Raw genomic sequence first — 14,366 nt, forward strand, 5'->3', positions numbered from 1 at the left:
TCCCATTTTTAGTCAGAGCACACTTCAGAGATTATGAAGGGCTTTACGAAAACCTCTAAAGAGCAGCTGCCTACCAGCCAAGCATAATGTTTCTCCCCGCCATCTGTATTTACAGCGTGTTGCCGATAGCAGGAGGAGACCTTCCTTAATCCCTTGCTGTCAGCAGCCTTTGCATTTCAGTTCTGGGTACAGCAAAAGAAACCTCCCTAATCCTCAATCCCCATAGTTTCAGTGTGAAGCAATGTGGAGGTCAGTTCTCTCAATTGGGAGTTCATGCCTCACGTCTAGGAAGTTGCTTGTTGGTTTAAGGTCCCAGTTGAAGGAGTGGAGCTCAAACCTGGTCTAGATCCCTCCGCCCTGTGTTACGTGTCTGATTTGTGGAATTTGCACTGTAGCCAAAGGGAACCCGCGTGTAGCATCTGAGGGAAGTGAGGAGGGTGGGCCCCAGAGCTTGAAGTAAATTTGTTAACTGCCTCACTTTCTAATTTACTTTTTTGGGGTTTCATTCTTTTTCTTTTGGTCATGCTAGCTTTTGTAAAATGTGACCAATTTTTGTTCAGTGAACTGGCTTGAGGGGATGTCGTAGAGTCACTTGCAGCACAGAAGGAGGCCATTCAGCCCATCGAGTCCATGCCGATGTTTGATGTATATTCTTGAGAAATCTAGGAGAAAGATCAAAGCCATGGTGCTGGACCCCATGTAAGAGCTGAAAGCAATAAGACAAGACGAGGCAGATTAAGAAGCAGTGAAGGGGTGCCAGCAAGCTTGGGTTCCTCTTGTAGGAGGAAGAGAAGAATGGGGGAGGGGAGAAGCTGCACAGTTCTGAGAAAAAAGTAGTTTGAGTGGAGGACTGCAGTGAGCCATGAATTTGGCTATGTGAGAATGCAGGAAAGATGACGGTCATACTGTTGGGGACACAACACTTTCAGCAAGAGATTGATTTCCTGTTCTTTCCAACTGTTTAAAGCCAAGCCATTAGCTCTGGGACATGCAAAAACCGGAACTTATTCAAAAACTGTAAGAGTCACACAGAGTGGCAAAAAATCAAGTCTATCTTGTTCAGCCAAAACTCTTAAAAGGCTAAATTTATAAACTATAATGTTGAGAATAACGTCTGGATGTGGTGTATCTCTAAATTCAAGTCCTTTTTAAAAGTCGGTCTTCTACTTTTTATTTTATGTAATGGAGATTTGTTAATTGAAAGTAACTGTGTATTTGTCTGTAGGTATGTGTATATACAATACAACTTGATTGAGTTTTTTGAGGAAGTAACCAGGAGGATTGATGAGGGTAGTGCAGTAGATGTTGTCTACATGGATTTTAGTAAGGCATTTGACAAGGTCCCACATGGCAGAATGGTCAGAAAAATAAAAGCCTATAGGATGCAGGGGAATGTGGCAGGTTGGATCCAAAATTGTCTCAGCGACAGGAAACAAAGGGTAGTAGTCAACGGATGTTTTTGCGAATGGAAAGCTGTTTCCAGTGGCGTTCCACAGGGCTCAGTGTTGGGTCCCTTGCTGTTTGTGGTATATATTAATGGTTTGGACTTAATTGCGGGAGGCATGATTGGGAAATTTGCTGATGACACAAAAATTGGCCGTGTAATTGATGGTGAAGAGGATAGCTGTAGACTCCAGAATGATATCAATGGTTTGGTTGAGTGGGTAGAAAAGTGGCAAATGGAATTCAATCCAGAAAAGTGTGAGGTAATGCATTTGGGAAGAGCAAACAAAGCCAGGGAATATACAATTAACGGGAGGATATTGAGAGGGGTAGAAGAAGTGAGACACCTTGGAGTGCATGTCCACAGGTCCCTGAAGGTGGCAGGACAGGTAGATAGAGTGGTGAAGAAGGCATATGAATGCTTTCCTTTATTGGCCGAGGTATAGAATACAAAAGCAGGGATGTAATGCTGGAACTGTATAAAATGCTGGTTCGGCCACAGCTGGAGTATTGCGTACAGTTCTGGTCACCACATTACAGGAAGGACATAATTGCTCTGGAGAGAGTACAGAGGAGATTTACAAGAATGTTGCCAGGGCTTGAAAGTTTGGATAGTCTAGGGTTGTTTTCTTTAGAACAGAGGAGGCTGAGGGGTGACTTAATTGAGGTGTACAAAGTTATGAGGGGCCTGGATAGAGTGGACAGGAAGGACCTGTTTCCCCTAACGGAGAAGTCAGTTACCAGAGGACACAGATTTAAGGTGATTCGTAGAGGATTAGAGGGGACATGAGGGAAAACTTTTTCAGCCAGAGGGTGGTGGGTGTCTGGAATTCACTGCCAGGAATGGTGGTGGAGGCAGAGACCCTCAATTTTTTTAAAAGGTACCTGGACATGTACCTGAGGTGCTGTAACCTGCAAGGCTATGGGCCAGGTGCTGGAAGGTGGAATTAGATTGGGTGGCTAGTTTTTTCAGCCGGCACGGACACGATGGGCTGAATGGCCTCCTTCTGTGCTGTAAGTTTTCTATGGTTCTACAATGTATGCAGATGTGTGTTTATCGATATGCTATATCAGAATCTTGCATATGGACTGCACTTCCTTTCCGTAACATTTCCACTGACACATTTTGTTGATAGCAACTCCTATTCTTATAAAACTCACTGTGAGCAACAACATGGGAGACCTGTTCATGATCGATATTACATAGCAACCTGGTTGTGTATTACTGTATGTTTGCAGATCACCTCATGTTGACTTGACAGTGTAAACGGCTGAAATAAAGCCAGACAATGCTGGAAATACTCAGCAGGTCTGGCAGCATCTGTGGAGAGAGAAGCAGAGTTAACGTTTCAGGTCAGTGACATCTCAAAAGACCTGAAACAAATTAGAGATCGCACAGGTTTTAAGCAAGTGCAGAGGCAGGGAGAGGGGGGAGAACAAAAGGGAAGCTCTGCAATAGGGTGGAAGGCAGGAGAGATTAAATGACAAAAGGAGATGGTAATGGGACAAATAAAGAAACAGAATATGTGTTTAGATGAGATGTGAATGGGAACAGCAGAATTAGCACCAACAGCTACTGACCTAAAATTATTGAACTCAGTGTTGAGTCTGGCAGGCTGTAAAGTGCTCAATTGAAAGATGAGATGCTGTTCCCTGAGCTTACATTGAGCTTCGTTGGAACAGTGTAGGAGGCCGAAGAGAGAGAGATCAGAGTGGAGCAGCGAATTAAAATGACGGGCGACCAGAAGCTCAGGGTCACCCTTGCGGACTTAACGGAGGTGTAAATGGCCGGTCAGAATCAGTCCAGATTTTATAGGAATTCATTGATAATGAGGTGACCTGTTTTCCATCGCTCCTAGTTTTTGATGTTTCTATGTTGCCATTTTTTTTTAAAAATGAGGGAATTGCAGTACTTGCAGGCACTGATGAATCAGGTCGCACCAACAACAACCTGCATTTATATAGCACCTTTAAAGTTGTAAAACATCCCAAGGCATGTCACAGGAGCTTTATCGAACAAATTATGACACCGAGCCACGTAAGGAGATATTAGGATAGGTGACCAAAAGCTCGGTCAAAGAGGTAGGTTTTAAGGAGCATTTTAAAGAGTGAAAATGAGGTAGAGAGACGGAGAGGTTTAGGGCCCAGGCAGCTGAAGATACAGCTGTCAATGGTGGAGCAATGGAAATCAGGGATGCTGAAGAGGCCAGAATTGGAGGAGGGCAGAGATCTCGGAGGATTGTGGGGCTGGAGGAGATTACAGAGAGAGGGAGGGGCCAGGCCATGGAGAGATTTGAAAACAAGGATGAGAATTTTAAAATCACGGCGTTGCTTAACCAGGAGCCAATGTAGGTCAGTGAGCACAGTGGGTGACCAATGAGTGAGACTCGGTACGAGTTCGGACATGGGCTGCAGAGCTTTGGATGAGTTCGTGTTTATCTGATGACGCAGGGAATAGCTACGTGAAAGTTCAGAAACTGAGGGAAAGTGAGACAAGGAGCAACCCCAACCTTGCCAGATGCTGAGGTAGCAGCTCTTGTGAGGATGGTGCCCTCCAGCCAAATAACCATCAGATATTCAACACCGTGTTGGAATCTTCTTGGCCAGCAAGAAATTTCCAAACCTACACAATTTGTTTAACTGGCTGTTTCTCGGGTCTAACGCACATGCACATTTGAAACATCCTGGATATAAGTGGATTGTCCAGATGTTTGTTTGTTGATTTTCAGGATCTACGCTGACCTGTCCTGTCATCGACCGTATTGTTCTGAAGGGTTAAACTCAACGGATAAACAGACTGGAATGTTTCTTGTTTTTATTTTCGCATATGTCTCAGGACTTGCTTCATGCGGGTAGAAGTCAGGATATGTGATTGAACAAGAGACTGAGGAGTTAGGAATGGTTCCATGTGCATTGCAGAGTTGAAAGTGTTGTCAATTGAGTATTTTCAGTTGCAGAGGGGCATTGAAGGGGATCTGACTGCTGGAGGTGGAATGAATATTGGCTTTGTCTCCCTTTCCTACATTACAACAGTTCTTTGGCCTCCTTATCTCGAGAGACAATGGGTAAGCGCCTGGAGGTGGTCAGTGGTGTGTGGAGCAGCGCCTGGAGTGGCTATAAAGGCCAATTCTCGAGTGACAGGCTCTTCTACAGGTGTTGCAGAAAAATTTGTTTGTTGGGGCTGTTACACAGTTGGCTCTCCCCTTGCGCCTCTGTCTTTTTTCCTGCCAATTGCTAAGTCTCTTCAACTCGTCACACTTTAGCCCCACCTTTATGGCTGCCCGCCAGCTCTGGCGAACGCTGGCAACTGACTCCCACGACTTGTGATCAATGTCACAGGACTTCATGTCGCGTTTGCAGACGTCTTTAAAGCGGAGACATGGACGGCCGGTGGGTCTGATACCAGTGGCGAGCTCGCTGTACAATGTGTCTTTGGGGATCCTGCCATCTGCCTTTCAAAAGTACTTCATTGGCTGTAAAGCGCTTTGAGACGTCTGGTGGTCGTGAAAAGTGCTATATCAATGCAAGTCTTTCTTCCTTTCTCAGTCAATGCCTCATGGATAGTTGGGTTCTTGCGGTGTTATCACAAAGAACTGTGTTTCCATATTACGAATATCTCACTGCTTTTCTTTTAAAATCTTATTGTTTGGTGGCAATGATGGGGTCCAAGGACTCCATGAAACGCAAAATAGATTGGAAGTTAAATCCAGTGTTTAGTGATGACTCTGGCTGACTCCGAAGAGATTGAGTCAGACACGGCCTACTCCCCACTGGTGCAGATAAAGCCCACTACTCCAAAAGGATGGGCAACTTTGGTCTAGTACAAGGTTGAGAAATGAACGTATTCGACCTGTCATGTTTAGCACAACATAAGAAGATCAATTAACTGGACCAGTAATCACCTTAAGCCGCTCTATTGATTTTACTGTTGTCGTCTTTCATTTTTACCTCATAAAATACTGCATTCTGCCCTGTCAGTTCTATGGGGATGTTTAATTGAAAGCAATGTGAACAGAGGATTGAAGTGTGGCAAAATACACAAGCTAAAGGTCAAAATTTCAGGAAAAGAAGCAGATTGTGTACATAAACATGTTTGATCAGGCAAGGTCTGTTTACAGTGGAAATGATGGTGGGGAAACGTCAACAGAGTTAAACAGGTTATTCATAAAGCAATTAAAGGACAGGTACTATATCCTTTGCCTTATTTACAAAAGCAGCCAATTCTGTGTACATCATAATTATCTGTAATTAAAAGCTGCTTTCCTTCAAAATGAATTATAATTAAAGGCAAAACCTGGCTTCGACTGCATCCGGATGTTATGTTAGTAAAGACAATGAATGAGCCATTCCACCCCCATCACCTTCCTATCACCCTGCATTGACCAATTTCTGTCAGGCACTGTCGGGCCAATTTTAACACTGCCCGCATTGGCAGAAAACAGGGTGAGCAGTTAAAATGGCTACAGTAACTCACACCATCCAATCCCACTGGTTGCAATTTTAACCCGCTCTTTTTGATCTGGCGAGCGGGACGCCTGTGGGTCCTTCTTTTAATGCGCAGTTTGGGCTGCGATGACATCATTGAGGCCTGACTGCAATTTTAATCTGAGGCCAAGGTGGGGAAGCCATTTTGGGTTCTCCGCCAGGCCAATGGATCCAGGGCCCAAAGAGGCCAAGAGGGGTAAGGGGTAAGCTATTTTTTTTTTCTTGGTTTCCTTGTGGGCCCAAAGGAAAGCTTGGGACTTCCTTCCCCCACCCACAATGCCCTCCTGACCGTGCCCCACCCTCTCTTAACTACTTACCTGACTATCTAGGATCATTCCTCCAGGCTCCCTGCCACCAGAATTCCTCCTCCCACCAGCCGGTCAGCTAGTGCTTCCCACCCGATAGGGGTGGGGTGAGGGACTGATGGGGCCTGTGCAGATGAGGCCCGGGAGTTAAAATCTCTTGAGTTTCACACTGGGCCGGGCCAGGCCAGATGGTTTCCCGTCCGCCTTGGCCCTGCCCTCATGACTCCCGCTGGGAGTTAAAATCTGACTTTGTGGAGTTGAACAAGCACTCATCGTACATTAAAAAACTACTCAAACACTAGGAGTAACTGTACTGGTAGAATATTAATCACAATCTACTACATTAAATACCTAAGACACAAATTTCTATAAAATTTGGAACACTTCGCCAGTGTTTCCTGTGGTCCCTTTTCTTGCTAGTCTCTCTTCCAACTTTTTATTTCAACTTGAATTGTTTCTTTATTCTGGACTTTGCCCCCCCCCCCCCCCCCCCTAAAATTTTCAATGTCAAAGATTTCAATTCTCTCTCTCCTTCCTCTCTGCTCCCTGTGGCCATTTTGGAGGCGGGGCCATCTTTTCCAGAAACCAACTTGAACGGATGGTTTAGCAGCCAGTGAAAAGCCAGGATGTGGAAGATTGGCAAGGCTGCGGGTCAATCTTTGACACAACTATTGCATCAAATTTACTTCAGTTACTCGGAGAGACCAGAGAAGCTGGGGTTGTTCTCCTTAGAGCAGAGATGGGAAAGGGGAGATTTAATCGAGGTGTTCAAAATCATGAAGGGTTTCGAAAGAGTTATTAAGGAGAAACTGTTTCCAGTGGCAGAAGGGCCAGTAACTAGAGAGCACAGATTTAAGGTGATTGGCAAAAGAAGCAGAGGGGAAATGAGGAGACTTTTCTTTTTACGCGTGTTGTTGTGATTTGGAGTGTGCCGCCTGATAGGGCGTTGGGAGCAGGTTCAACAGTAACATAGGAGCATGCAAATTAGGAGCAGGAGTAGGCCATTCAGCCCCTCGAGCTTGCTCCTCCATTTGATAAGATCATGACTGATCTGAATGTGGCCTCAACTCCACTTTCTTCTCTGCCTCCCCATAACACTTGACTCCCTTGTCTATCAAGGATCTATCGAACTCAGCCTTGAATATATTCAATGACCCTGCCTCCACTGCTCTCTGGGGAAGAAAATTCCCCAGACTAACGACCTACTGAGAAAAAAAAATTCTCCTCATCTCCGTCTTAAATGGGGGACCTCTTAGTTTTAAACTGTGTCCCCTGGTTCTAGTCTCGCCCACAAGGGGAAATATCCTCTCAACATCCACCCTGTCAAGTCCCCTCAGGATCGTGTATGCTTCAATAAGATCACGTCTCATCCTTCTAAACTCATATGAATACAGACCCAACCTTTCCTCAGAAGACAACCCTCTCATCCCAGGAATCAGTCGTGTGAACCTTCTCTGAACTGCTTCCAGTGCAGTTATATCCTTTCTTAAATAAGGAGACCAATACTATACACAATACTCTAGATGTGGTCTCACCAATACCCTGTACAACTGTAGCAAAACATCTCTACTTTTATATTGCATTCCCTTGCAATAAATGACAACATTACATTTGCCTTCTTAATCACTTGCTGTACCTGCATACTAACTAACCCAAAAAGGGATTGGATAAATACTTGAAGAGGAAAATTTGCAGGGCTATGGGGAAAGAGGAGGAGGAGGAGAGTTGGACTAATTGGATAACCCTTTCAAAGTGACAGCACAGGTACGCTGGGCTGAATGGCCTCCTTCTGCACTGCGTCATTCAAATGAAATGTATAAATGCTGGACCCTGTTGGTTGTCCTGGCAAACCAACAGCCTCTGAACCGATTCCTGGCGCTCAGAGGGTTAAAAGAAATCTCCTGCAGCGAAACTCCGTTCAGTCCAAAATGTCAGCCGTCTCATCTATCAGTGTCCTGCACTGAACAATCACACTCACTGGGGCCTCAACAAAATGCCTCTGCTCGCAGATCAAGCTGATAATTCTGGTGGCTGTGGGTGGGCTCCTCTCGTCTCCTTTCTGAAGGGAGGCAAAACATTATCTATGTGTCTGTTTTCAATTTAATCGGCATTAACGCCCAGCGCACCTGAGAGCTGCACTGTTGGAAAGGGAAAGGGGGAGAGTGGGAAGGATCTTTTCAGCTGGTGACCGCTGAGGATTGTGTTGGCTTTGTAAATGTGCTAGCAATGTGATAACGGAGGGTAAATTAATCTGAAAGAAAGCCAGTCATCGGGCCTGTGTGGCGAGAAACTTGTACAAATGGTTGTTTGTACAGGCCTCAGTACCTTTCCCAGGAAATTTCCAATCACCTATTCACATTGCCTGGGGTTTGAAGATGTGAAGTATAAACTTGTGAGTGTTTGTGTAACTGTCCTGGATAATCTGCCTCAGCCTCGACAAGTTTCCCACTTGCACAGATTCTCTGCCACATTGGTCACATAACCCATGAGTGCCGTAGAGATGAGTGGGTTATGTGCTCCACATCACTGCTAATTTGCTGTCCACAAAACCTCTGTCCCACTGTGTGCATCTCCTATTGACAGTACCCAGGCTTTCAAGTGTTTGCTTTATGCAGCATTTTATCCTTCTTAGTTTATTGCTCTTTTCAGATATACAAACTTTTTAAATATGGCATGATGCATATGCTGGTCAACAGTCTGCTGTATTTTCAATAATGTGCGTTACAATACATGACTCAAAAAAGGGACCAGTGATTGTGTGCGAACCTTCAAAAAGTTGAGAGTAAAAGCAGTGTGCAGTCCTCATGCATTATAATATAAACAATCTATCTCTACCACTTTATCTCTCTGTCGCTCACTAGCTCTCTCTATCGTTATTTATCTAATATTTTCTGTTATTGATGTCTCTACCTCTATATACATACAGTAATGCATATAAAATGCATATCTTAGCAAAAAATGTGCTATTCCCTACTTAATGTTCACACATGCTGTTCCAGTAAAACAATAGCAAACAATAGTAAACGCTTTAGGGTTTGGGATATTTTATGTTGTGACGCTGCGATCCTGTAATCCCAGTTGGGAATCTATCTCCCCACTGGGTGGGCAAGTCAGTGAGAGGCCTACAACATTGCTAGTGCTTCAGCCCAGAGCTCTCCACTGGGCCCTTCAATGTTGGAATCTTCTCACTGTGAACACACTGCGAGTTATACATATTGGGTCCTTTTTGTATTTTCTAATTTCACTCTATGATATTCAGGACCTGAACTTTACAGAAAGGTTTTTTTTTTAAATATACGGACAGAAATAGAATGATCTCTGATGTACAATGCAATTCTCCTAGGGGAAAGCATGAGGGTCCTGCAAAACCACTTAACAAGAATGGTTCCAGGGATGAGGGACTACAGTTACAAGGATAGATTGGCGAAGCTAAGACTGTTCTCTTTGGTGAAGGGAAGGTTGAGAGGAGAATTGATAGAGGGGTCTGGACAGAGTAGATAGAGAGAAATTGTTCCCATTGATGAAGAGTCTGGAACCAGAGGACACTGATTTAATGTGATTAGCAAAAAAAGCTAAGGTGACAAGAGGAAAAACATTTTTACGCAGCGAGTGGTTAGGACCTGGAACGCACTGCCCGAGAGTGTGGTGGAGGCAGATTCAATCGTGGCTTTCAAAAGGGAATTGGATAATTATCTGAAGAGAAAAAATTTGCAGAGCTACGGGGAAAAAGTGGGGGAGTGGGACTTGCTGAATTGTTTTGCAGAGAGCTGGCACCGGCACGATGGACCGAATGGCCTCCTTCTGTGCTGTAACCATTCTACGATGCTGTGAAAATGTTTCTGCTTTGAAGCAGAATCCTCGGTGCGGATGTTTTCTGACTCTTCGGTGGTTTGTGTTCTTTCTGAAAATTGCACTGAATCAGGACATTCCCGACTCCTCCTCTCTTCCCATTGGGAAGTTGTGGAGGGGGGGAGGCGGGGGAATGGGGGGCAGTGAAGTAAGCAAGTGACATTTCTGTCAGGCTGGATGGATGCCCAGAATCAACTCGATGTACATTCCTGCAGGAAAAGGGTTAGTTTTGTTAATGCGTCAGTTAATAACTTTCCTGTTTCCGATTTCCCACAGCCAAGAAAGGGTACTGGAACAGTAAAGAATATTGAGCATTTGGTGAGTAAAAGACGTGATCTTCAGGGAGAGGTATGTAAGTGCACGTGTGGATGTATGTGTGTGTGTGTGTATATTAAACACTGTGACGATGGCATGTGCCCACATGCTTATCTTAAATATCAAGGACTGCAGGCGATTATCTTTGCAGGTAAATAAGATTCCTCCTCAGAGTAAGTGCTCTTGCTTGCCTTAAATTTGTCTTTAAATGTACTTAGACAATTAGGATGGTGCAACAAAGATTGTTGGCGGCCCTGAAATTGTCGTTCTCTGACACGTTTGCGAATTGTAGCCCCTCCTGCTCTTTGTTCCATTTTCTATCCATTTATTTTCTTTAATGTTTCATGCTTCTGGTTTTTGCTGTTTTCTGACGTCCCGCCCCACCCCACTGTGTTTTCTTCTGTCTCATTCCCACAGTTACGGCAGTGTTGAGTGATGTTTCCTTGATGAGAAGAGCCAATCGGCAGCTCTTTCAAGAGTCACTGTCACAAGGATTACCTTTGCTGCTGATAAAGTATGAAAGTCCCCTGCAAAGAGCCTGGAGCGTTCAGAAACCTTGAAGATTTGTGAGGTGTTGGTCAAGTGGGCATTTTAGAACCTATGCCAGCGAGTGCTTAGCATTTCTCTGATGCAGAGAGTTAAATAAATGCCTCATTTTGTAGAGTAACAAGTCCTGCATGCGGGTAGAACACTGCTCAGTGCTGGAGGCATAATGCGGTTTGGAGGGAACTAAAGCCATAGAAGTCGTGTTGCTCCTGTCTGCCTCAGACGACATCTGTCTGCGTCTATCTTTGTATCAAAAGCTTTCTCCCTGTACATGTGCATCTCAGAGTCTCCGTCTGTCTCTCGTGGTGTCATCTCTCTCTGTCTCAGGGTTCAGTTCCGTTCTGATGTGTCTCCATCAGTACATCTGCCTGTATCTCTCTCGGACATGGTGCATAGATACACAGTAGCCATGGAGCACCTCTTTCCATCTCCCCCCGTGTGCCTGTTTCCAACTCTGTAAGTCTGTCCATCTCTCTTTGTCTTTCAGATGAGACGTTAAACTGAGGCCCCGTCTGCCCTCTCAGGTGAATGTAAAAGATCCCATGGCCACTATTTCGAAGAAGAGCAGTGGCTTCTTTCTGTGCCTTAAACTTTCGATGATTCTGTGAGTTCTCCCCGGCATCCTGGGCCAATATTTATCCCTCAACCAATGCCTCAAACAAATGATCTGGTCATTATCTTATTGCTCTCTATGGGATCTTGCTGTGCACACATTGGATGTCGTGTTTCCTACATCACAACAGTGACTGCACTTCATTGGTTGTAAAGCATTTTGGGATGTCCTGAGCTTGCGAAAGGCACGATAGAAATTTTGTTTTTTATTCATTCATGGGATGTGGGCGCTGGCTAGGCCAGCATTTATTGCCCATCCCTAATTGCCCTTGAGAAGGTGGTGGTGAGCTGCCTTCTTCAACCACTGCAGTCCATGTGGTGTAAGTACACCCAAAGTGCTGTTAGGAAGGGAGTTCCAGGATTTTGACCCAGCGACAGTGAAGGAACGGCGATATAGTTCCAAGTCAGGATGGTGTGTGGCTTGGAGGAGAACTTGCAGGTGGTGGTGTTCCCATGCATTTGCTGCCCTTGTCCTTGTAGTTGGTAGAGGTCGCGGATTTGGAAAGTGCTGTTGAAGGAGCCTTGGTGGGTTGCTGCAGTGCATCTTGCAGATGGTACACACTGCTGCCACTGTGCGCGGTGGTGGAGCGAGTGCCAATCAAGAGGGCTGCTTTGTCCTGGATGGTGTCGAGCGTCTTGAGTGTTGTTGGAGCTGCACCCATCCAGGCAAGTGGACAGTATTCCATCACACTCCTGACTTGTGCCTTGTAGATGGTGGACAGGCTTTGGGGAGTCAGGAGTTGAGTTACTCGCTGCAGGATCCCAAGCCTCTGACCTGCTCTTGACGCCACGGTATTTATATGGCTACTCCAGTTCAGTTTCTGGTCAATGGTAACTCCTAGGATGTTGATAGTGGGGGATTCAGCAAAGGTAATGCCATTGAATGTCAAGGGGAGATGGTTAGATTCTCTCTTGTTAGAGATGGTCATTGCCTGGCACTTGTGTGGCGCGAATGTTACTTGCGACTTATCAGCCCAAGCCGGGATATTGTCCAGGTCTTGCTGCATTTCTACACGGGCTGCTTCAGTATCTGAGGAGTCACGAATGGTGCTGAACATTGTGCAATCATCAGCGAACATCCCCACTTCTGACCTTATGATTGAAGGTAGGTCATTGATGAAGCAGCTGAAGATGGTTGGGCCTAGGACACTACCCTGAGGAACTCCTGCAGTGATGTCCTGGAGCTGAGATGATTGACCTCCAACAATCACAGCCATCTTCCTTTGCGCTAGGTATGACTCCAACCAGCAGAGAGCTTTCCCCCTGATTCCCATTGACTTCAGTTTTGCTAGGGCTCCTTGACGCCATACTCAGTCAAATGCTGCCTTGATGTCAAGGGCAGTCACTCTCACCTCACCTCTTGAGTTCAGCTCTTTTGTTCATGTTTGAACCAAGGCTGTAATGAGGTCAGGAGCTGAGTGGTCCTGGCAGAACCCAAACTGAGCGTCACTGAGCAGGTTATTGCTAAGCAAGAGCCGCTTGATGGCACTGTTGATGACACCTTCCATCACTTTACTGATGATTGAGAGTAGACTGATGGGGCGGTAATTGGCTGGGTTGGACTTGTCCTGCTTTTTGTGTACAGGACATACCTGGGCAATTTTCCACATTGCCGGGTAGATGCCAGTGTTGTAGCTGTACTGGAACAGCTTGGCTAGGGGCGCAGCAAGTTCTGGAGCACAGGTCTTCAGTACTATTGCCGGAATATTGTCAGGGCCCATAGCCTTTGCAGTATCCAGTGCCTTCAGTCGTTTCTTGATATCACACGGAGTGAATCGAATTGGTTGAAGTCTGGCATCTATGATGCTGGGGACTTCAGGAGGAGGCCAAGATGGATCATCAACTCTGCACTTCTGGGTGAAAATTGTTGCAAATGCTTCAGCCTTATCTTTCGCACTGATGTGCTGGGCTCCCCCATCATTGAGGATGGGGATATTTGTGGAGCCACCTCCTCCAGTTAATTGTTTAATTGTCCACCACTATTCACGGCTAGATGTGGCAGGACTGCAGAGCTTAGATCTGATCCGTTCGTTGTGGGATCGCTTAGCTCTGTCTATCGCATGCTGCTTACGCAGTTTGGCACACAAGTAGTCCTGTGTTGTAGCTTCACCAGGTTGACACCTCATTTTGAGGTATGCCTGGTGCTGCTCCTGGCATGCCCTCCTGCACTCTTCATTGAACCAGGGTTGGTCTCCTGGCTTGATGGTGATGGTAGAGTGGGGGATATGCCGGGCCATGAGGTTACAGATTGTGGTTGAGTACAATTCTGCTGCTGCTGATGGCCCACAGCGCCTCATGGTTGCCCAGTTTTGCATTGCTAGATCTGTTTGAAATCTATCCCATTTAGCACAGTGATAGTGCCACACAACACTGAGTGTATCCTCAATGTGAAGGCGGGACTTCGTCTCCACAAGGACTGTGCGGTGGTCACTCCTACCAATACTGTCGTGGACAGATGTATCTGCGGCAGGCAGATTGGTGAGGACGAGGTCAAGTATGTTTTTCCCTCTTGTCGGTTCCCTCACCACCTGCCGCAGACCCAGTCTAGCAGCCATGTCCTTTAGGACTCGGCCACCTCAGTCAGTAGTGGTGCTACCGAACCACTCTTGGTGTTGGACATTGAAGTCCCCCACCCAGAGTACATTCTGTGCTCTTGCCACCCTCAGTGCTTCCTCCAAGTGGTGTTCAACATGGAAGAGTACTGATTCATCAGCTGAGGGAGGGCGGTAGGTGGTAATCAGCAGAAGGTTTCCTTGCCCATGTTTAACCTGATGCCATGAGACTTCATGGGGTCCGGAGTTGATGTTGAGG

At 45.8% G+C, this 14,366-nt stretch overlaps 1 protein-coding gene across 10 annotated transcripts in view; it reads left to right on the forward strand.

Annotated features, from left to right (window-relative positions):
- Positions 1-14,366, forward strand: part of LOC137358700 (tensin-2-like) — a 236,442-nt gene that overhangs the window by 146,626 nt on the left and 75,450 nt on the right. For 9 of the 10 annotated variants that reach the window (XM_068024925.1, XM_068024922.1, XM_068024923.1 and 6 more), the window contains one exon: positions 10,359-10,400. In XM_068024925.1, coding sequence (XP_067881026.1) covers positions 10,359-10,400 — 42 coding nt within the window. Of the gene's footprint in view, positions 1-10,358; positions 10,401-10,492; positions 10,549-14,366 lie in introns of those variants that run through there. The other variant, XM_068024931.1, reaches the window with a different exon arrangement.

Source organism: Heterodontus francisci, chromosome X (assembly GCF_036365525.1).
Source record: "Heterodontus francisci isolate sHetFra1 chromosome X, sHetFra1.hap1, whole genome shotgun sequence".
In the NCBI taxonomy this organism is placed as follows: Eukaryota; Metazoa; Chordata; class Chondrichthyes; order Heterodontiformes; family Heterodontidae; genus Heterodontus; species Heterodontus francisci.